The 22,970-nt window shown below is 40.2% G+C and overlaps 5 protein-coding genes and 1 pseudogene across 5 annotated transcripts; 3 read left to right on the forward strand and 3 right to left on the reverse strand.

The window, feature by feature from the left end:
* Window positions 1-4,664: 4,664 nt before the first annotated feature.
* Window positions 4,665-5,231, reverse strand: LOC130495477 (cyclin-dependent protein kinase inhibitor SMR16-like; annotated as a pseudogene).
* Window positions 5,232-5,636: 405 nt separating this feature from the next.
* On the forward strand, window positions 5,637-9,708 carry LOC108862166 (protein-tyrosine sulfotransferase). The gene is given in 14 exon segments (XM_018636233.2): window positions 5,637-5,911; window positions 6,177-6,265; window positions 6,352-6,526; window positions 6,630-6,701; window positions 6,927-7,212; window positions 7,683-7,823; window positions 7,925-7,970; window positions 7,973-8,028; window positions 8,127-8,271; window positions 8,609-8,658; window positions 8,749-8,799; window positions 8,884-9,003; window positions 9,075-9,209; window positions 9,318-9,708. Coding segments are annotated over 13 exon segments (1,494 nt in total). The 5' UTR covers window positions 5,637-5,911; window positions 6,177-6,207; the 3' UTR covers window positions 9,477-9,708.
* Window positions 9,709-12,771: 3,063 nt separating this feature from the next.
* Window positions 12,772-14,656, forward strand: LOC130509433 (GATA transcription factor 11-like). The gene is made up of 3 exons (XM_057005381.1): window positions 12,772-12,948; window positions 13,259-13,500; window positions 13,852-14,656. The coding sequence occupies exons 2-3, from the start codon at window positions 13,261-13,263 to the stop codon at window positions 14,488-14,490; spliced, it is 879 nt and encodes a 292-aa protein (XP_056861361.1). The 5' UTR covers window positions 12,772-12,948; window positions 13,259-13,260; the 3' UTR covers window positions 14,491-14,656.
* Window positions 14,657-14,720: 64 nt separating this feature from the next.
* Window positions 14,721-20,314, reverse strand: LOC130509424 (uncharacterized). The gene is made up of 19 exons (XM_057005361.1): window positions 19,928-20,314; window positions 19,656-19,759; window positions 19,416-19,505; window positions 19,253-19,328; window positions 19,071-19,145; window positions 18,868-18,921; window positions 18,427-18,486; window positions 18,228-18,344; window positions 17,983-18,077; window positions 17,676-17,884; window positions 17,200-17,297; window positions 16,996-17,099; window positions 16,754-16,916; window positions 16,466-16,588; window positions 16,224-16,306; window positions 15,944-16,076; window positions 15,823-15,852; window positions 15,637-15,707; window positions 14,721-15,508 (listed from the first exon to the last, which is right to left on the reverse strand). Exons 1-19 carry the CDS (start codon window positions 19,964-19,966, stop codon window positions 14,827-14,829), a joined length of 2,406 nt encoding a protein of 801 aa, XP_056861341.1. The 5' UTR covers window positions 19,967-20,314; the 3' UTR covers window positions 14,721-14,826.
* Window positions 20,315-21,206: 892 nt separating this feature from the next.
* On the reverse strand, window positions 21,207-21,930 carry LOC108862196 (uncharacterized). Its single transcript, XM_018636255.2, has one exon. It carries the CDS (start codon window positions 21,739-21,741, stop codon window positions 21,307-21,309), a length of 435 nt encoding a protein of 144 aa, XP_018491757.1. The 5' UTR covers window positions 21,742-21,930; the 3' UTR covers window positions 21,207-21,306.
* A 353-nt stretch (window positions 21,931-22,283) lies between these two features.
* Window positions 22,284-22,754, forward strand: LOC130509434 (uncharacterized). Its single transcript, XM_057005382.1, has one exon. The coding sequence runs from the start codon at window positions 22,380-22,382 to the stop codon at window positions 22,737-22,739; it is 360 nt and encodes a 119-aa protein (XP_056861362.1). The 5' UTR covers window positions 22,284-22,379; the 3' UTR covers window positions 22,740-22,754.
* Window positions 22,755-22,970: the final 216 nt, after the last annotated feature.

A 22,970-nucleotide genomic window follows, 5' to 3' on the forward strand; every position in this document is an offset into this window, starting at 1 on the left:
CCTTACTTCCCTCCTCCCCTCTCTTTGGCCCCTTTTGTTTCACCTCCCTCCCCTCCTGATCACCGTAAAAAGCGACCCCGTCCTTGTTCCTCTCCCACTCCCTCCTTTACTGAACAATTAATCTCTTTTTCCTTCCCCTCTTCTTCTCATCCTCCTCCCCTTCTCTTGCCTCCCGCATCTGCCCCCCCTGTTTTTGGTCCGAATCCTTTTGCTATCTTGGCTCCTCTAGGTCCTATGCCTGGAGAGGAGATCATTGATTAGCTATGTATACAAAAATATTTTTTTGGAACGTCCGTGGATTGAATGACCCGGACAAGCATGCCCCTTTTTGTCAATGGCTTACCAGTAATCAGCCTTCTTTTGGTGTCATTTTGGAGTCCCACATCAAGAATCATAACTTAAGTCACCTAATGAGTAAACTCTGTCGAGGCTGGAACTATGCTTCGAATCATTCTTTTGATGATGAAGGTCGCATCATACTTATTTGGAAGGACACTGTCTCGGTTCGCATCCTCCAACAATCAAGACAGGCCATTACGTGTGAGGTCAAGCTAGTAGGCTCCCCCCCTTTTGTCTACACTGCGATCTACGCCTCTAATGAAAGTGAAGAGCGCACTGACCTGTGGGTGGAGCTCCTCAATACTTGTCAAACGTTTTCCCTTGATGATGCTCCCTGGATTGTGGGAGGAGATTTTAATCAGATAGCCCACCACTCAGAGCACTCTCATGACAACGTCAATTACCTCTCAAGTCGTATGGTTGAGTTCAAAGACTGTCTGACTCAAGCGGGTCTCTATGATCTGCGTTACCAAGGGCCGCTCTTCACCTGGACAAATAAGCAGCCTGACTCCCCGGTAGCAAAAAAGTTGGATCGACTCCTCATCAACAGTCATGTCCTAGACCTTTTCCCAAACTGCTCATCTTTCTTCCTTCCTGCCCTCACTTATGACCATTGTCCCTGCCTAATCGACCTTGCCTTCAAAACCCCTACCCACGGCACCCGCCCCTTCAAATTCTTCAATTACTTGACCAAACACCCCGACTTTCTTAAGGTGGTAAATGAAGCATGGGTACAAGCCGGAAGCATTGCCTGGAACCTCACAGCTCTCTGCTGGAAACAAAAACAAATAAAGAGAGAATTAAAAGCACTGAATCGAGAGAATTTTTCACAAATCCAAATGAGAGTAAGTGAGGCTAACCGGTTGTTGCAAGATGTGCAGGTACAGGTGATGCACACTCCGACCCCTCAACTGTTTGAACTTGAGAAACAAGCTTTAGAGAGATGGAACTTCCTGAGGATGATAGAAGAGAGTTATTTCAAGCAGCGCTCAAGGGTCAATTGGCTAAAAGAAGGAGACCAAAACACAACCTATTTCTACAGGATCGTTCAGTCTCACCTGAGCTATAACACCATCCGTTCTTTCATCCTTCCCTCGGGTGTGGTGCTGACTGATCCTTTAGAAATGAGTTCTCATGCCATTCGTCACTTTACAAATATTCTGGGACCTTCACCGTTGCCTTTGCTGCCGATTTTCTCCCATCCACAGTGGTTTCAGGGGCTAACTCCCTTCCGTTGCTCTGAGATTCAAGCTCAAGCAATGATCAGCCTACCATCAGACGAGGAAATCACCCGAGTTCTCCACAAATTAAATCCCAACAAGGCTCCAGGGCCTGACGGTTTAACTTCGGGCTTCTACAAGTCAGCATGGGGTATATTGGGACCTGAAGTGCTCGCTTCTATCCGCCACTTCTTCTTCTGCTCGTTCATGCCGTCCTCCACCAACTCAACAATCCTTTCTTTAGTCCCCAAGCACCCTGGAGCATCGATGATCACAGATTACCGGCCAATATCTTGCCTCAACACTCTCTGCAAAGTGGTTTCTCGACTGCTTGTACGAAGACTAAAGCCCATTCTGAGTTCACTCATCGTCCCTAATCAAACAGCTTTTGTTAGAGGAAGATTATTAATAGAGAACACATCACTGGCGGGGGAGTTGATAAATGGATATCACAAATTGAATGGGCAGAGAAGGATCACTATAAAGGTAGATATCGCAAAAGCGTTCGATACCTTATCGTGGTCTTTTCTATTCTCTTGTCTTCAAGGATTGAACCTGCCCCCGAAGTTTGTCTCCTGGTTGAGAGCTTGTGTATGTACACCCAGCTTCACAGTTGGCTACAATGGAGCGATAAACGGTTACTTCAAGGGCACTCGAGGTCTCCGTCAAGGAGACCCCTTGTCACCATATCTCTTCGTCATTGCACTCAATAATCTCTCCCTGATGCTGAAGCAAGCTGCACAAGAAAGGAAGTTTGGTTATCATCTGAAATGTGCTAAAACTAAAATGACTCATTTGTGTTTTGCAGATGATTTACTTATATTTATTGATGGTAGCCTTGAATCTGTCCAAGCAGTGCTTCAGGTCCTCAAAGAGTTTGAATTAAGATCGGGACTGGCGATGAGCATGCACAAAACGTCTTTCTTTGCTTCAGGCCTATCAGTAGAAGAGACGGGTGCGATTCAGTTCTCCACGGGCATGCCACTAGGATCCTTGCCAATACGATACTTGGGAGTGCCACTGGTAACGAAGAAACTCTCCCTGCTTAACTGTGAGGTGCTACTTCAACAGATAAAGACCAAGTTTTCTTCTTGGAGCTCGAAGGCTTTGTCTTTTGCCGGAAGACTTCTCTTAATCAAGACAGTCATCGCAGGGATCAACACATTCTGGTGCTCAACGTTTATCCTGCCAAAGGCTTGTGTTACCCGAATAAATTCTTTATGCGGCGTGTTCCTATGGAAGGGAAACATAGAAAGTCATAACAGTGCCCGAGTATCTTGGGAGACGGTGACAAAGCCCAAGCAGGAAGGAGGATTGGGGATAAAAGACTTATCTTTGTGGAACAAGGCATGCTGCCTGAAGCTTATTTGGCTTCTCTTCTTCCAATCAGGTTCCATTTGGGTTGCTTGGTTTGTGGAGGAGGTCTTGCAGGGTGATCTCAGTAACTTGTGGACAGTGGCGCCAAACCAGAGATTCTCCTGGCAAGTTAACAAGCTATTAAAACTCAGTCCGATGATCTATCAGTGGGTAAAGTTGAGGGTAGGAAATGGCGTCAACTGTCGCTTTTGGACTGACAACTGGTCCATGGTAGGCAGTATGAGGCGGCACTTGCAACTAGGAGGCGCTTCATCACTAGGAATCCCAACGCGAGCAACGTTGGCATCTCTTTATACTAATGGTGTTTGGCGGATCCCTCCTGCAAGGTCGGATCAGCAAGTGGAGGTACATGCTATTCTCACCACAGTGCACCTAAATGATGAAGTAGACAGGTATGATTGGGAGATTGGAGGAAAAATTGAAAGTAAGTACTCTACTGGGCAAGTGTATGATCAGCTGAGAGCGCATGATACCTCGGTTGTTTGGTTCCAGACAGTGTGGAATAAAGGGGGCATCCCGCGACAGAGTTTCTTGGCGTGGCTAATGGTGCTGAATCGGAGCCCAACTAGGGACAGATTGCTACGCTGGGGCCTTCCAACTTCTCCTCTTTGTCTACTATGTAATGAGTTTGAAGAGACTCGCGATCATCTTTATTTCGAGTGCTCGTTTACTTGGGAGATTTGGCGACCTCTGATCAGTAGATGCGCTATGACTCCTGAGAAGAACTGGACGGTAGTGCTTCATCAATTACAGAGTAGGAATCGACGATCCCCACTAGGTATGCTCTCTCTGCTATGCTGGCAGGCCTGCCTCTACTGGTCTTGGTCGGAACGGAACGCTAGGCTTCACCGAAGTATCTTCCGATCACCCTCTTCTCTCATCTGCCAAATCGATCGCCAAGTAAAGGATCGGATCCTCTCTTTGCGTGGACAGAACCCAACAACAGCTTCAATCATGATGCAACAGTGGCTGGGCTGATTTTACTCCGCTCTTTCTGAAATTGGCAACTGCCTTTGCATCTCCTTCCAAACTCGTCTTCATCATTCTGATCAAAGCGTCTTCTACTCTTCTGCCTCTCGTTACTTTCTATGTATCAACATGGGCCTCATGGGTTACAATATGATTCTTGATGTTTTTTATTATTGGGCTGCTGGTAAAACTTAAGTCATTGGGCTTGTAATGCTTTTATTTCTTTATGCTTTTAATATGAAAAATGGGTTTCAAAAAAAAAAAACCATTTTTTGTTTGAATAACCATTTTTTGTTTGAATAAATTTTTAAAAATGTATCATCACCAAGCACAGGTGACTTGTGATAACAAACATCACATTTATTGAAATAAAGTCAGCTCTTTTGCGTAATATACAGTGGGTTTGACCAAACAAGCAAGCAAATTTTGTGGATCCATGTTGCAAATTGCACACTAATAAGTAACAAACAAGCACAAACAAAACAATTCTATCGAGCCAGCAAATTAAAAAGCCTCTCGGCAAAGAAAAAGAAGAAAAGCTGTCTAACATCGACGATGAGGGAGTAATAAAAAAAGAGGCTCAGCAATGCCATATTTCTCATTCTCGTGGAAGGGCTCGAGCTTCTCGGTGAGCTTCCTTTGATCTCTTCTAACTTCCTCACCATGACATCAGCAACTCCAGTGGTGAGATATTTGCTGATTAGAAAGAGACAACATATATATATATATATCTCTTAGTACACAATATATATATATATATATATTTTTTTTGACTAAAGGCATTCATACACAATATATATATTACAAGATCTTTGTGCAAAAATAACAAGACAACTCCAATGTTGGAAATCAATCAAACTAAAAAAAAGCAATGTCAGAAGAGCTTTCTTTGATATCCTAGACGATGTTTCTCGATGACCTGGTAAGCTTCATGGGAGCTCCAGGGCAATATGCAGATAGCGGTGTTTCGGAACCATCACCAGACAGAGAGCAAAATACTAAAAGAGGTTTTTAAGACAGACTCGATGATATATTTATTCATCGGAACAATTAGTAAGCGAATCAATCCTCATCTGGTCATTGTAGTGGTCGCAGAGTGGAGACAATGCTATGAATCCACTGTCTCCAATGTAGAGAGGAGATATGGGTTCCACACATGCTGTTGCTCCTTCAATGGAGCTATATAAAAAAATTCACATCGATCTTTATTGTCCATATTGTTATAATATCTTAGACATAAACAGTACAAAAAGCATAGTCATACACATGGCATATAACAAACCAGACAAACCCACTACATTCACTAGCTAGCCAAATAGTTTCCATCACAATCTAATTTTGTGTAACTGCAGTTGAAATCTTTTTATCATATGCTTAAAGTGATCTTTGAATCGTCTATCTCTCTCCTTCATGACAAAGACAATACAAGTACGTATGATTCTAGCATGGTAGAGAAATACACGGACCATATTTTTTTCTTCGTTAACCCATTATTTCAGATTCAAACGCATCGAAAGATTGTTGAAAGTCAATATCTAATGAATTTTTGGAATATAAACTGAAGATTTTTTAGCATACTCTTAAAATTAGATATTTAGTAAATTTAAATGTGTGAAACTTAATTGATTTCCTACCAATTAAATCTTTTAAGTCCAAATAATGTATGAGAGGATAATTAGTTAATTAATTAATTAAACAAATGATTTCTTTCACACTGAGTGAGTGCTCTCGCTCTTCACCTCCTCGGTGCGTGTTTCTTCTTTTTTCTTTTTAATTTGTTTTTCTGGGTGGGCGAGGAGGAGAAACCAAGAGAAAATCTCGTGACCCTGTTCTCTCGAGAGCGCACACACAAATCTCTCTCTCCGTTGCTTCCTCCCATCGATCGATGTAATACAACCCTCCCTTGTTTTGAGCTTCTCGTAGGGCCTAGTGGAATACAGAGTTTTGCCCCCTACGGCGATCGAGGAAGGGAGCACGAGATCTCGATTCCCCCTATACAATACCAAGTAGGCCTTTCTTATTCATTCAATTCCTTTGATTCTCTGGGTCCCCTTTTCTCTGCCTCTTCCCTCTTGTTCTCCTTCTCCAACATTCACTTCTGTTTCGTTTTATTACACGACACAAACTCTGTTCTGGGTTTTGTCTTTTTCGGAAATTGATTTTTTTCTCTTTCTCCTCAGTTCTCTAATCGTATCTCTTATATATATTTTGATTCGTTTCGTATAAAGCTTCGATTTTTTATTATCTATATATATTTTGATTAATCATCAGTAGTAGGATTCGGAATCGAGAGGCACGAACGATGCATATGAATCCTATCTCGAAGCTAGCTTTGGTGTGGTTTACACTTGTCGGCTCAGGTTTGTATTGGTGAACTTGATTTGATTCACTCTCTACTTCACAACACTCAGTTCCTCATTTGTCTCGATGTTCATTGTATTATCAGTTCTTGTCTCCTCCTTTGCGGAGGAGCTTGAGTTTGGTCATTGCGAGAGAGTTGTGAAAAAGTGGGCAGAGACTTCTTCTGGTGAAGAAGATCCTAACAAAGACAAAAGCTCGCTTAAGGATCTGCTCTTCTTTCTCCATGTTCCTCGAACTGGAGGCAGAACTTATTTCCACTGGTGAATCTCTCTTTCTCTATCTCTCTTACCAAAAGTGTTTATTTATTTATTGAGTTAATTTGAAAAATAATTTGTTTAATTTTGTTCTTCCTGCTTGTTGAAGTTTCTTGAGGAAGTTGTATGATAACGCTGAGGAATGTCCTCGTTCTTACGACAAGCTCCATTTCGATCCTAGGTTATCTTCCTCTGATCTCTTGTCTTCTCTCATGTCATTAACATCATCCTTAATGTCAAAGAAATAATAATGAAGATTCTAGTGTGTACACTACTCTACGGATTTGCTAAGTTGACTTTTTAGATAACTTAGCCAGCACACAGACCAATGAGATGAGTAGATAGTTTCCAAACCTTTTCCTCCTTTTTTGGGCTCTAATCAGTCACTGACATTTTTCTTTTATAGGAAGCAAAAGTGCAAGTTGTTGGCAACACATGATGATTATAGTTTAATGTCTAAGCTTCCGAGGGATAGAACCTCGGTGATGACAATAGTCCGGGACCCCGTCGCGCGTGTCCTGAGCACTTATGAGTTTTCGGTAGAGGTGGCAGCTAGGTTCTTGGTGCATCCCAATTTGACTTCTGCGACGAAGATGTCTGGCCGCATCCGCAAGAATAATGTGATTAGCACGCTTGACATATGGCCATGGAAGTACCTTGTTCCATGGATGAGAGAAGACCTCTTTGCTCGGGTATGCTGTCATACCAAATCCCCCATTCATCTTGTTTTTGTTTTGCATTTACATAGGCCTTCTGCAGGTTCGGTTTGTTCAGGTTCTTTGGTTTATTCGGTTAGTTCAGTATGAAAATTTTACCGAACTAACCAGAAATAAAATTTTGTTTGGTATTCGGTTTCTACGATTTTTGAAAATCTTACCTAAGTTTTTTATTTTGGTTATTTTTGGTTTAATTCTGTTAAAATTTTGGATAAATTCGGTTAATTTTGGTTAAATTCAGTTATTTTGGTTAGTTCCGTTCGGGTTTTTTGGTACAGTTTGGGTAAATTTTATTTATTTTTGAAAAAGAAAACCGAAGTTTTTTTTAGAAAACCTACCGAATCGAACCGTACGTCTAACCGGTTCAGCCGGTTCGGTACAAAATCTCAGGCTTAGTTGATTACATAGACGTCTTTTAAGCTCGTATATGTTTGGTCTTTTATTAGAGAGATGCACGAAAACTCAAGGGAGTAGTTATTATCGAGGACGACAACCCTTACGACATGGACGAGATGCTTATGCCACTGCACAAGTATCTCGACACCCCTACTGCTCATGACATTATCCACAACGGAGCAACGTTTCAGGTACCTTTTTTTTTTCATGTTTCTTTGTCTTTTTGATTTTTTTTTTTCAAAGTAAACTGAGTTAGAGAATCTCCAGAGCATTTTCATTTCATTTTTCACAGATTGCAGGATTGACAAACAATTCACGTTTATCAGAAGCCCACGAGGTTCGCATTGTGTGCAGAAGTACAGAAACCTCGGTGACCCTGTTCTCCAAGTCGCCAAGGTTGGTTAGCTAGTAGCTACACTTGTTGTTCTTCTCTCATCATAATGAACTGTATTTGGTAGTAGATGATTCTATAAGTTTTTTTTTTGATATTGCAGAGAAGGTTAGACAGCATGTTGTATGTTGGACTGACAGAAGAGCACAGGGAATCTGCATCGCTTTTTGCCAATGTAGTGGGTTCTCAGGTGCTTTCTCAATTGGGTGCGTCAAATGCAACTGCAAAAACCGAAACTACTAAACAAGGTTGGTGTAAGTTTCTCCATCTTTCAAATTTTTCTTTATGGAGGACAACCTAGCAACTAAGGGCATCGGCATTGGTGAGTCTCTCACGAATTATATCAATATTTAATAGGTAAGTCTCTCAGAAAAGCTTGGCAAAGTCTCTCATTTGAGGGACGCGTCTCTCAGCCTTTTCTGTCAGACTTTCTAATTAAATACTAATATAATTGGTGAGAGATTCATGATGAGAAACTCACCAATGCGGGTGACCTTTAGAGTCAAGGATAATGATATTGAGAGTTCCTTTGGGATACAACAATAATCGTAAAAATTCTCAAACCTTATTTTCTTGATGCTCCAGAAGCAAGTGTTACAGTTTCAGAATCTGGATCAGATAAGAGTGAAACCCAGGTGAATTCATGCACCTCAATGTAATAAAGGTTTTAATTCTCGACTGTAAAAATTGTGATTTTGTTACTGAAAGTGACTAATAACTTGCAGAATGGTACATCTGAAGTTGTATCTAATAAGATAGAAGCTAAGAGTGGAAATGTAAGTAACTTTCCTTTTCTAGGCTTTATGATCAATGTGTGAAATGGTGTTGATTTTTATCTCTGTTGTATATATACAATTTAGATGACGGTAAAAACCTTAATGGAAGTCTATGAGGGATGCATTACTCATCTAAGAAAGTCCCAAGGAACCAGACGTGTCAACTCCTTGAAGAGAATCTCGCCAGCTAATTTTACCAGAGGGGTAAAAAATAAATGTTAAATGAGAGAAGCCCTGAGTAATCTATAATCTTTTTTGATAAATGCATTTTGCAGACGCGTTCAAGAGTTCCTAACGAGGTCATTCAGCAGATCAAATCGCTTAACAATCTAGATGTGGAGCTTTACAAGTATGCTAAAGAGATCTTTGTCAAAGAGCATGAACTAGTGTCGAATAAAATGGTTTCAACTGTGAGTCCCCTCTTTTGCTTTTGATCCAAAAGATTCACATCTTGCAATGGAACTGGCTCAGAGTTTCTCTCATTCAAAATGTTGTTGTTGTTGTTGTTGAATGTGCAGTCGAAGGGGAGCATTGTTGATCTGCAGAACGTATTTGGAGAAATGGAAGGTGAGAAGCTGTGGAAGTTGGTATCAGTGGCATTGATGCTGTTACTGCTCTTCCTCTTGTTTCTATTTGTAAACGCTAGAAGGAGAAGAACCTCTAAAGTTAAGATTTGATCATTCTCACTTTCTTTTGGGCCAAATTCAGCAATTAGGAGAAGTTTCTGGGTCTAATTGTAATATTTATTTTTTCTTTTCCTGGAAAAGAAAAAGTTTTGGGTGTTTGCCTTCCAGGTGAAAAATGAAAAAATTAGAAGCAAAGCCCACATCTTCTTTTCTTTTAAAAAGGCTAATAATATAACAAAAGTCAAAAGTAAGTGCTGTTTGTTTTAAAACCTTCTTTTACACTTTTTTTTTGTAAACTTCAAGGAATATTTGAGTTTGATCTACGCAAAGAGTTGGGATGATAACCTATGATGAGATTATATGGCTATTTATAACCTGAACTCTTAATTTAACATAAAATCTCTATGGTTTTATATGATAAAAATGATCCTTTCAAAATTTATTAGACTAGGATTTATAGACAAGCAACCAATTTTAATTAAAAAGTTCATTGGATTTCTTATATGGGAAAGTACTAACTAGTTTGAATTTGACTGTACTCTTTTTCACGCAATTGACTGTACTATTTACTAGTTACTACTATAATTTATTGCCATCATAGAAAAAATACAAAATAGAAAAATGAATCTGTAACATCCCGAGTTGTGATATGTGAAAAAAGGCTTAAGAGAATTGATTTGGTTACCTATGTCACCAAAGTTGACTTACCTTTTCCGGAACACATCCTGAAAGAACTCCAGAGTTAAGCGTGCTTGAGCTGGAGTAGTGGAAGGATGGGTGACCTATCGGGAAGTGATTCGCGATACCGTGTAAGTGAGGCCAAAGCACGGGAAAAGGTCGGGTGGTGATTGCAGGGTCAGTAAACAATGATTTCGAGCTTTGGAAAATTAACGACCGACCGTCGGATGGGATGGGGCCCACGGGCCGAATAAGCGGACGTGGGTGGCCCATTAGCCGTAGACGGGTCGGGGCGTTACAAGTGGTATCAGAGCTGGTTAGCCGTCTCAGTTCTGACTTGAGAGGCGTCTTGAGACCTGTCGTGGGGCGCAACGAGGGCGTTGCGTTCTTTGAGAGGGGGTGAATTGTAACATCCCGAGTTGTGATATGTGAAAAAAGGCTTAAGAGAATTGATTTGGCTACCTATGTCACCAAAGTTGACTTACCTTTTCCGGAACACAACCTGAAAGAACTCCAGAGTTAAGCGTGCTTAAGCTGGAGTAGTGGAAGGATGGGTGACCTATCGGGAAGTGATTCGCGATAGCGTGCGAGTGAGGCCAAAGCACGGGGAAAGGTCGGGTGGTGATTGCAGGGTCAGTAAATAATGATTTCGAGCCTTGGAAAATTAACGACCGACCGTCGGATGGGATGGGGCCCACGGGCCGAGAGAGCGGGCGTGGGTGGCCCATTAGCCGTGGGCGGTCGGGGCATTACAAGTCAATTGGTGACAGCTTGTCCTGTGGGAATGCTGTTAAAGGGTGGGACCTGGGTTCGAGTCTCACCAACAACCTAATAATGGAGATAGTGAGATCTCATAATGGAGGGGTTGGGGTCGGTGCGCTGCAGCGCTGTGAGCCTGGGGTCCATGGGCAGGTGTTCCACGGGACGGGTTGTCACATTAAAAGTCGACTTTTTATGTGACAACCTGTCCTGCGGAACCACCCGTCCGTAGACCCAAGCTCACAGCGCTGCAGCGCACCGACCCCAACCCCTCCACTATGAGTTCTCACTAACTCCATAATTAGGTTGTTGGTGAGGTCGGGGGTTCGAACCTCACCAACAACCTAATTATGGAGTTAGTGAGAACTCATAGTGGAGGGGTTGGGGTCGGTGCGCTGCAGCGCTGTGAGCTTGGGTCTACGGACAGGTGGTTCCGCAGGACAGGTTGTCACATAAAAAGTCGAGTCTCACCAACAACCTAATAATGGAGATAGTGAGATCTCATAATGGAGGGGTTGGGGTCGGTGCGCTGCAGCGCTGTGAGCCTGGGGTCCATGGGCAGGTGTTCCACGGGACGGGTTGTCACATTAAAAGTCGACTTTTTATGTGACAACCTGTCCTGCGGAACCACCCGTCCGTAGACCCAAGCTCACAGCGCTGCAGCGCACCGACCCCAACCCCTCCACTATGAGTTCTCACTAACTCCATAATTAGGTTGTTGGTGAGGTCGGGGGGTTCGAACCTCACCAACAACCTAATTATGGAGTTAGTGAGAACTCATAGTGGAGGGGTTGGGGTCGGTGCGCTGCAGCGCTGTGAGCTTGGGTCTACGGACAGGTGGTTCCGCAGGACAGGTTGTCACAGAATCAGTTTGTATAAACAGATTTAGAAAATATACACATCACAACATGAAATTTTTTTTATCCACGATGCAGAGTGACACACCATGCGGAAACTTAGGATTCAAAAGATAATACTGAAAGATAAAAATATCAGTGTTAAAAAAAAATCATGATACTTAGTTCTAATAACTGTCTTGGTTTTAGACATCAGTGTCAACACAATATGATACATATTTATTGGAATGATATGATTTAAAAGAATAATTGATAGGAAGAACACATCATGTGGAAGATGGGGAGCAAAAGAGTTAGGCAGGGGACCCACTTTCCCATAATAATTGTTAAAATTTTCGGTTCTCGACTCGTAATCGTCGGTGATCTCTCCATTTCACTTTGACCATATCTTACACTATATGCTAAAGTTTTAATAATGTAATTATTAATCCTTCCTCTGACTTGTTGGTTTGCTTAACATCATTTAGCCACTAACCAAACAGAAAAATAATAATAGATCTGATCTATGAACGAACCATCATCATATCGTTGTTCAAGGTTTTTATCACCTGGTTTTGCATGTGCTCCTCTATGACATTTTCGTGTTTCCTTCGAAACTATTATTCCCACTCAAATCATTTTCTTCTGTATTTATATCTTCACTATTACCTTCTTCTTTTTTTGTCAAAACATATTGATTTTACACGTTATATTCCTCATTCATTCAGATCAGACGTTGACTGCTATTTTTTTAATTTTATTACCTTATATACGAATGAAAAGATATTTATGTGCTGTAGAAGAGGTTACATTTGTACCAGAACTTGTTGAACTGAATTTATTCAGTTAAGTATGCGTACGGTTAATGTATTTATTAATTCGGTAATGAAAAAAAAACAGTATTCAGTGAGTTAACCAAAGGTGTGTAAAGTAGAGACGCGTATTTTCTTTGACTCCCAGGAAACAAAAAAAAATCAATTACGGATTTTCTTTAAAGTTAAGAAATGTCGAGATGAATAGCAGTTTCCATATTTTTACGTTTTTTTTTAATTATTCCTATAATAATAATATCTTTAAATAAATAAATAAAAACTCCCATATCAACCTTCTTCTCCCTCTCTCACACTCTGTTTATCATCCATCATTTGGCTTTTTATTTTATTTTTATATCTCCCAAAATTGTGAAACTGCAAATCGTACTACTCCTCCTTCTCTCTTTCTCTCTGTGTAGTCCATACTATATCGAAAAGGTTCGTACGTCTCTCTTTCTCTCTTCCGTGAAAAGAGATTTCTCTTTGTGTTTATATTTTGTTCTATGTTTTTTTCCAAAAAATGGTAAATTTCTTCGTCCGTTTTGCTTTGTTTGGTGTGAGAAAATGCGACCGACACTTGTCTCTGCGGTTTTTATAAACTCAGTGATGAGAAGAAAGAACTGTAATTAATTATCATTCTTGGCTACCTTTTATTTGTTGTTTTAAGGCCTATATCATATCAAAGAGTGACATAAAACCTGTTTTTACATTTCTCGGTATAACCTTTTGTTTTTTTTCTGTATGTTAGTTATGAACTGGTTACCTGAGGAGGAGTTAAAAGGTCTCTCAGACAATTTCTTCGATGATTTCATCGACCATATTGATTTTCCGCTAGAAGACATCGATACCACCAATGGCGAGGGAGGTGATTGGGACGCTCAGTTTAAAGAACTCGAGCCTCCTTCCATGGATATGTTTACTAGTTTCCCCTCTGAGTTCAACTCTAGTGCTGCCATTAAGGCCGGGACTCAGAAGGCCTTGCCTGTTTTGGTGAGTTGTTCTTCGTTGTTCTCGATAAAGTTAGTCGCTTGTTTACGCTACTTGTGACATAATCTAAACAAATAACAAGGAATATGCATGTCACGTGATAGATTAGGTGGGTTGTGCGTTTCATTCAAGCTAATATTATGTAACGTATATATATATATATATATATATATATATTCATTCAAGCTGATATTATGTAACGTATATATATATTGCTTCTTTCGATGATACCTTTTTTTTTTACCGCTTAGGTTAGAAAAGCGAGTCACGTATAGATTTTTTTTTTTCGAGTAATAGTCAAATCTTTATTAAAGTGTATAATGGTAATTGTCTAATATTCTTTCATGGTTGCAGAAACAGTCCGGTTCATCTGCAGCCTTGTCTGGCATAAATAGCACCGTCCAGCAATCTTCATCATCACATCCTGAGGTCAAAGTCTCTAAGCTGTTTCAGTCTTCAAGCCCAGTGTCAGTTCTTGAGAGCAGCGACGGTTCTTTCTCGCCACAGAACTCCTCCACATCTCAGAGATTGTCTTTTCCTGTGAAAGGCGTGAGAAGCAAGCGCAGACGCCCCACTACACTGAGAGTTAGATACATTTACCCTTTTGAGCCTGAGAAGTTAATCACCCCGGGCGAACCAGAATCCGAGACTTACTATTCGGATGAGCAGAGTGCCAAGAAGAAACGCAAGATGTCCCCGAGCAGCTACTCATCAGCGTCATCGAGTTCTGAGGGATTAAATTCTGATGGGATAGTTTGGAAATGCACTCACTGCGAGACAACCAAGACTCCTCAGTGGAGGGAAGGGCCCAATGGGCCAAAGACCCTCTGCAACGCGTGCGGGGTCAGGTTCAGATCAGGCCGTTTAGTTCCTGAGTATAGACCAGCCTCAAGCCCGACCTTCATCCCATCTGTGCATTCTAACTCACACAGGAAGATCATAGAGATGAGGAGGAAGGAAGGTGATCAGTTTGATGACACTAGAGCATGGTGATATGGGAACTCACTCTCTGCAGGAAGAGAATAGTATACAAGTAGAGTGTTGTTAGTGACTGTTTTTTTTTTTAAAAGAAATATCTAATGAAGAGAGTTTAGAGGTGTATTATTGTTACATAGTATTTGTTTGATTATGTGTCTCTATCTTATTATGCTCTGTTCCATTTTGCAAGCAGTATGTTTGCAGAGACATATTTGGCTTTGAGAACATCATAGGAACATAAGGAATGAGTCTCTAGAACCAAATTTTAACTAAAAGAAACAAAGTTTTCTTACACAAACACTCTCTCATACAAAATCATAATGTACAACAAGATAACATTCTATTTTCTTGTCACTCCAAAACTCCGACTTGTTGATCCACTTTCCAGAAATTGTTATCGTTGAACTCCTTCACTCCCGAACTTTGCTCCTCAACCGTCTCCATCTTCCTCTTCATGGCTCCAGCTTCCCCTACTGTCCCTTCTTTCATCGCTTGCTCCATCGCTTTTTCTGTCCCTTCTGCTTCCACTCCCACAAACTCCACATCCTTCTCGAACAACGATCTTCCTGTTGGGGACGAAGACCCGTTTGGTATCACAGGTTCCGTTTTTCCCTCAGGCATTGTTGGTATGTCGAGGTTCATCATGTTTTTGCTGTCATCATCGTCATCATCATCAAGGAATGGGTTCAGACCAATGCCACTACTCCCTTGCATATCGGATGACGGTTCGCTCCACCCAACCCATTCGGGTGGCTGCTCTGCAAAAGCTTCTTCGGTTTTCTCCGGCGTGTTGAAGTCGAAGAACCCCATTTGGAAGTTGGTTTCAGCTGCGCTATCCTTTGGATTCCTGGTTAGATCATCGTCTTCTTCCCCAACGACCACCTCGTCGTCGTCACTGCTGCTGCTAGTGTTGGCATTGAAGGCTCTGTTCAATTCCTCGTCCTCCTGTAACGTATTGGAACCTGCTGTGTCAGAGGGCGTGCTCCCGAATCTGTTGTCTTGGAATGTGAACCAATCTGAATTTGTAAACAAGCTGCGGCAAAGTAATGAGAAAGATTCAAGTCATTGTTCTACCAGCAAAGTGTAAAAAACCTGGGTTAAATTAAAGCAAGGATACGAGGACACCAGTATATGCAGAGAAAAAGAAAAGAATAAACTCACCTTCCTTGGTCATCTCCGAGTCTTAAGGATGAGATTACTACTTCAGCTGATTCATCGTCGAAGTACACATCCTGCGTATAATGAACAAATACCAATTTTCAAAAGAATGTTATTGAGGTACATCCCTGTATGTATCATGGTGTGATAAAAGAACAAAAGGAGGAAGAGGAAGTGTGCAAGACTTACATCATCATCTCTGTCGAGAGCATTGTGGTCCTGACCAGAGGAGATAAGAAGAAGATAAATTTAGTACCAGTTAAATCGTTCGCAATTGAGGGAAAAAATGGGCACTAGGATGGGAAGATACCTCTTCATTGTCATCGTTTCCATACATTTTATACGTAAATGCTTGGCTCAAATTATTGGCCAGAGCAGCAACATCGTAATCCTTGTCTTCCTCATCGCTATCTCTTGTCCTATCTTGTACTGTCGTTGGGCGCCTACATTTAAAAGTGTTTTAGGAATATTTATTAACCAAGAGTGAATATAAAATTCAAACCGGACAAGCTAATTAATATTCATATGTAGCTGTGACTGATCATGATGGCGGTTATTATATGATTAGTGAGTAAAGGTAATGGACGTACCCGCATCCCCATCTGTAGACATTCTCAACAGTATTACGCTCCTGTAGAACACTACCTTGCCACTCATTCCATTCGCTGTTTTCCTAAAGATTTGAGAATGAACAAAGCCATGTCAGCAAGCATGAAACGTGCGCTGAGAATGCGAGGACACCTCATCGCAAGACTCGACTAATGGTTTATATTCCGTGTAAACTGACAAAAAAAAGCGGCAGAACTACACACACAGCAAGAGATTGAACAACCTGAAGGTATGCCTTTAGGTGGTCATTGCTGTTACTCAACTGACCAATTTTATTTGATATTCTTGTGATGTGTCCAATATATCCGACTCGAGGGGGTTTCTTCCCAGTGGCTGCTGCAGTAGGCTACCTCACACAAAAGAAAAAGAAAATGGCAAAGGGTACTTGGTTAGGTAAATGAACTTTGGAGCAGTGAACCAATGGCTCTAACTTGGAGCTGCCTTAACATGACACTACGTCATATACCAAAGATCAAATTTAAAACTTTGTGAACATAGCAAATGGTAATACCTGGCTATCACCTGAGAGATCCGAGTCCCTGTCTGAAGCGAGGAATTTTCCAATCATATTGCATTCTCGAAGAATATGGTTAACCATCAAATCGCTCTTGTTTTCCAGACAAGAAAGTATTATAGTCTCAACTTGATGATGCAGCGCGTTATTGTATGGGTACCTTCATATGTTACAAGTGCTTGATTATTTAAGATATAGTAACACTGAGATCAAGAGTTTGAAGTTTAGCAAATGCTTACTCAAAAAACAGATCAAGGGTTCTTTTAATTATTCCTGAACTAACTAACTCCTTCTGTGCAGCTTCACTTCCAGTTCTCAACAAAACTGCAATGAACTCCACAATCTGAAAGAGAAAAGAGGGATACCGAGTCTAATTAAGCATAGAGACTTTATATATTAAAAAGCAATGTTGCTGTCGTAGAACTACAAGTTTTGGATCAGACCTTTAGACGATGCTTTCCAAGAGGAGGCCTCAGTTCACCATATGTTGTAGGCAATACTGTGCTGTCAGATGCTACATTGAGAAGCATAAGCAAGTCGCCTGCAGAAAAAAAAAGATATATTGATCATATAAGGCCATTGAATACGTAAACCCCGACTTGGAATATTTGTATGAAACACTATCCTACATATACAAAAAGTTCTATGAAAGTATTTCAAAACTTTATGGAATTGATGTGAAACCAGTTTCCTTTTAATCAATACAAACCAAAACAGAACAGACACCATAGCGAGCAGAGAAAATCAAACATGACATGCAAATAGATCTTAAATCCTCGCAAATTGGAAGATATATCACAGAAGAAAAGGGTTGACTACTGGTTTTTTGCAATATTAGATTATGTGCATCCAATCCCAAAAGGGGGAAAGTAATAATCTCCTGAGACGTGAAGATGTTACATCATATGTTCCAACTTACTGAGTTTAGGCAGCATGGCACCAATAGTCTCCTGAGACGCTGGGACAGGAGACTCGAACATATGTTGACCGCTATAAGAATTGAACATAGACGATGACGCAGCTGATTTTCTCGGATCCAACAGAGAGGTGCATACTGAAAGCGAATGAACTAGACCCGTTTTTGAGTGTGAGTCTTCAAAAGCATGACCAAATATCCTAGCAACGAAGCTGCATAAACAGGGAAAAAGTTGTGCTGCCACGTCAAATACTTCTGTATCAATATACTGAAGCAATATGAATCAATAATGGAATAAAAGGTTACAAACCCAGGGCTAGAGAGTTGTGTAGCTAAAGCTGATGGTGCATTCCGAGAAATTGCACATAATGTTTCTGCAGCATTTGCCTGAACCTCCGGAGGACTCTGATTCAAGTTGGAAAAGATTGCAATAAACTACAAATATCAGATCCGAATGAAGATGATAAAATAAACTAGGAAAACCAGATCAGATATCCTAGATTTATCAAACAGAATCACGAGCCTCTTGTAAGTATAGAAAACTTCACCACTTACAGATGGTTTAAGTTTGTCCACGATCATTTCAAGTAAATTGCTATCTGCGAGCCATTGCATCACATCCAGAAAGTTGGGATAGACTTGATCATCCGCCCCAACCAAGCGAACCAAAACCTAGACAGTTTCACATCTATATCATTGAAAAAATGATCTCTGAGCCACACCAGGTGCACTATGTCTAAGACAAACATATTACCTCCATGATGGATGTTATTCCAATCAAATCAACCAACTGGCAGAAAACATTTTGATGCCCCTGTGATCATCAAAAGTAACTTTAATAACTGTAGCCAGTGTAGGTACCTCAAGACAACACAACAAACATAAACAGTTAAACTAATTTTGCTGTCACAAGAAATAATTGCCAGCAATTCAATTGAGACTAGAGTCATGTCAATCTTATCTTCTTGCAATGCAGTAAGTCTGCAGAGATCTATATGTCAAGACTACAATGGAATATTTTATTGAAGTTATATTATCCAAATTTTCAGCCAACTATAGTTCAATCATAATGACCCAGGCTTGATGCAAATGTATATACTTCTAAAGCTACATAAAAATCTAGTCATAAACGTCATGCAAAAGAGGGAAAAGAAAATAACATTTACCATCAATTTAACCAAATGTCAATACTTACTTTCACATAATTCATAAGCGCTGCGGTCTTTCTGACCATAAGGCAAATGACAACCTACACCAAACAGAGACAAGTAAGGTGCTGCACACCACGGAGTCTCCAAATAATTGAAGCCACAAAAATATATGAATATTAAAAAAGAACTACCGGAAGTTGGCTAAATTCGCAAACTTATGGTATTATAAGAGAGAGAGAGAGAGTACCTTGCTGAAATAGCCCGCCAGCAATGCAGTATGAGGACGATTTGGTTCCAGAAAAGAAAAAAGCAAGTCCATCAGCTGCAAGAAAATTAAGCCAACAAATGAGATCTAGGGTAAGTAGGTAACAATAAAACACATTACAGATGACAAAACAAATGAAATGTATGAATGAAAAAAGGAAATACCTCTTGGTCCTCCACCAGAGTTTTTAGAATAACATCAATTTCACATGTAAATATTTCACAGGAGACGAATGGAAACCTAAGAGAAGAAGAACCTATTTATTAGCTGGAGAGGAAAAGAATTGAGTAAGACAAGGTGTAACTCCAATGAAGCAGCATATATTACTTGAAAACACGTTTACTATCAGCAGTATCATTTGGAGGTTCTTCAACAATGTACCGCAATAACTGCTCCACTTGAGCTTTATCCCTTAGACTGCAAACATTATTAATACCCCCCCACAATCAAACATTACTGCAACAGACACTGGATTCCCACAACTTTTAGCATAGGGGTTGGTTTATCTGATTTCTATGAAACAATAAATTAAAAATGATAAAAAAAAAAACAAACAAAAAAACGTACAAATTAATGAGGCGGCTATTCAAAGCCTTGCATTCTTGGATAATCTCTTCCTCGTCGAGAAGCTCTTCCAAAGCGAAATTCTCTTTGTCTAGTATCGTCTCCACCTAATGCTCGTAAACAATGAAGTCAATGATACTAACTAAGCAAATCCAATTTCAGATAATATGAGCAAACCGTTCAAAGTAACGAGCGACTGAGAGAATAATAAACAAAATAAAAAAAAAGTCAATTTCAAGGGAAAAGCCACCGGGGAAAATCTCTGTTTAACTCACCGGAGAAGATGCAGAGAGAGACGTGAGCTTCCAGAACATGGCTCTGCGAGTGAGTGAGGAGTGGGGGTGGAGCTCAAAAGCTTCGCCGTAGCTGAACAAAGGAGGAGGAGGAGGAGGAGAGCTTGGCTAGATCCGTGCCTAGAACACTCCTAGCAAGTGAAGTGAATCTAGATAACCGCTTCTTCCGGTAGACGAGCAGTGGTTTTGTTTGGTTTAGCTGAAAAGCCCTAACCGATTCAATCAAACAGCACAAGATTGAGATCCCGATGGAGAGTCTCGAGAGCGATGGATGGTTTGGAGATCCAAGTTTTGAAACCCTTTTTTTTGCATCAAACAAGGGGAAAGGTGAAAAACGGGGAAACTTATTCGGCGCTCTATTAATAATTTGTTTCTGTAATCTTTGATTTTGTCATATAAAAGGAATATGCGCTAATCTATTCTATTAATTCTTCAACATATCCAATTGATTAAAGGTTGTGTCCAACATAAAATATAATGCATCTAAATAATTATCTAGATATATTATATAATTACTTTTATTAAAAAAAATTGTAACTTCCACGTTGGTTTCCTAAATCTGTAATTTCCACCTATATATTTAAATCTTTGGTTAAAAACCCAATAAATGTAACATATTGGATCTATCTATATATTTCATTTATTTAAAAGACTATTATATCAAATTAAATTAGTAACAAACACAAATATGATTATAAAATAAATCAAATACAAACAAATAATTTAAAAAAAAAAGATTAAAACAAAAAATATATCCGCCCTTTGAAGGGCGGATCAAAATCTAGTAAATAAATTAATTATCTAATTGCGATTTCATAAATTCGTTTATGAGTGTGGTTGTGGTAGTCACGGTGGTGATGTATAGTTCTATCGTTATGGATCATGTCATCTTTGTAATGTAATGTATGTTTCACCCCGCATTATAAAGCTCTTTTTGGGATACATTCACATGGTGACATGATCCATAGCGATACTATTCAACGGTGCGGTTTCTCACAACGCATTACACGGAACAAGTTGAGTCATCTTCTGCAAGTCCTTCTTGATCAAAACCGGGACTTGTGATAAATTTAACATTACATTTCTTTTTAAAAATTAAAAAAAGTATGTTAACAAGGCAGGCAAGCGCAGGTGACTTGTGATAAACATCACATTTATTGAAATAAGAGTAGGCTCTTATGCGGAATATACAGGCAAACAACTTTGTGCGTACAGAATTGCAGTTCACTTACAAGTAACAACAAACGCAAACACGAAAACGAAACGATTAAAATTTGAGCCTTTCATCATAGAAAAAAAGAAGAAAAGCTTTTATACATACATGGATAATGGAGGAAAAACAGAGTAATAGAAAAAAAGGCTCAGCAATGCCATCTCTTGGAAGGGCTTTTGGTCGGAGAAGAAGATCCAAGTACAACTTTCTCTACCAACTTCCTCAACCCCTTCTTCTTCTTCTTCGTTCTCTTTGAATTATCATCTCCCTTACTCTCTTCTTCAAACTCTTCCTCCAACTTTAAACACAGCTTGAGAACTTGCTCCTCCACATTGTTTAGTCTCTCTAGCAAGGTCCCTTTTCTCTCAGTCTCTTCCATCACTTGCTCCATCGAACGGCACTGAACTTGCTTCCCACCTGTGCTCCTCGGTGATGAAAGATCCAATGAAGATGGCTGAGTCCCACTCGATGGAGTCGATGGGCTGGAGCTTCTAGGTGAGCTTCCTTTCATCTCTTCTAGCTTCCTCACCATGACATCTATACGGTCGAGTCTTGAGAGGATGGGTTCTTCTACCATAGCCATTGATGGACGATAACAATGAGAACGGTACCTTTTTTCGTTATGGAGTTGTTAAAAAGACGAGACAATGAATGAAAAATGCCGAACTCGTCTTCTGAAAGGGAATTGAAGATACACCACGTTTAGTATCAGAGAGAGAGAGTTAGCTAAGCGTCTTACGCGTGTCCTCGGTCACGCGTGGTGTATCTAGTTTTCGGACACCTCTTCTGTCTCATACGTCCGACATTACTTACTCCCCGCTCCCCCCCCCCATCCTTCCTTATCTAATCCCCACAAGTATCCTATGGGATTATACCGCAAGTAAGATAATGTTTTTTTAGTTTTTAGTACATTGTTTGATAAGTATATGATAAAAAAAACAGAAGCATGCTAGTTTCTTGAATAATTTGTATACATGTTTCTTAAAAAATAGTTTTAAGAAATTCAAATTATAGAAAACAGAATTTAGGTAATTTATTTCATAGTAAATGAAAAAAAATGATTTACAACTGGATTAAACAGGAAAATAAATTAAAGTTATGGTAAGCCCAAATAAAACGGCCTAATAAAAAAAGTCAAATATTACATCTCCGTATCCATTATTATGGGCCTATGGTTTATACGAGGCTCAAATAAATAAGCCCATGTAAGAATCCACCGATATGGCACTCGGCTTTGTTCTTCAGGCAAACAGTTGTGAAACAATGGTGTCGTCGAAGAAGGCGAAGAGCGATGGCGTCGTCGATAAAGGCAACGGTCTCAACAACACACGCGGCTCCGGCTCCGGGTCCAAAACGAAGAATAAGAAGAAGGCGCCAAACAAGGCGGACCTAAAGGATTATGTTGCGAGGAAGGAGACGGAGGAGGAGGTTCGTGACGAGATCTCGGAATCTTCTTCGAGCAGCGAAGAAGCGAGACGCGATGAGGAGACCAAGGAAAGAAGCAACGGCGTCGTTTCGGAAGAGGCGAAGATGATTAGGTTCCCCGATGACTCGGATTCGGAGGATCATGAGAAGCGATAAACTCTGCTCCTCAGATCATGCAGGACGCTGTGTTTCTTGTCAATAAAGCTACGGTAATAGTTACCAAATCACTAGTATATTGACACATATGCTTAACTGATCAGGTTAGGATACTCAATTGCTCAGTTTGATGGAATTTGAGAGTATTCATTTTGCTTATCAGTGTGAATTAAAGTCCATAATGTCTTTGTTTTTATGTTATTTTGAAATATGAGTTTCAGGAATTGTTCA

Source organism: Raphanus sativus, chromosome 1 (genome assembly GCF_000801105.2).
Source record: "Raphanus sativus cultivar WK10039 chromosome 1, ASM80110v3, whole genome shotgun sequence".
NCBI classification, from domain to species: Eukaryota; Viridiplantae; Streptophyta; class Magnoliopsida; order Brassicales; family Brassicaceae; genus Raphanus; species Raphanus sativus.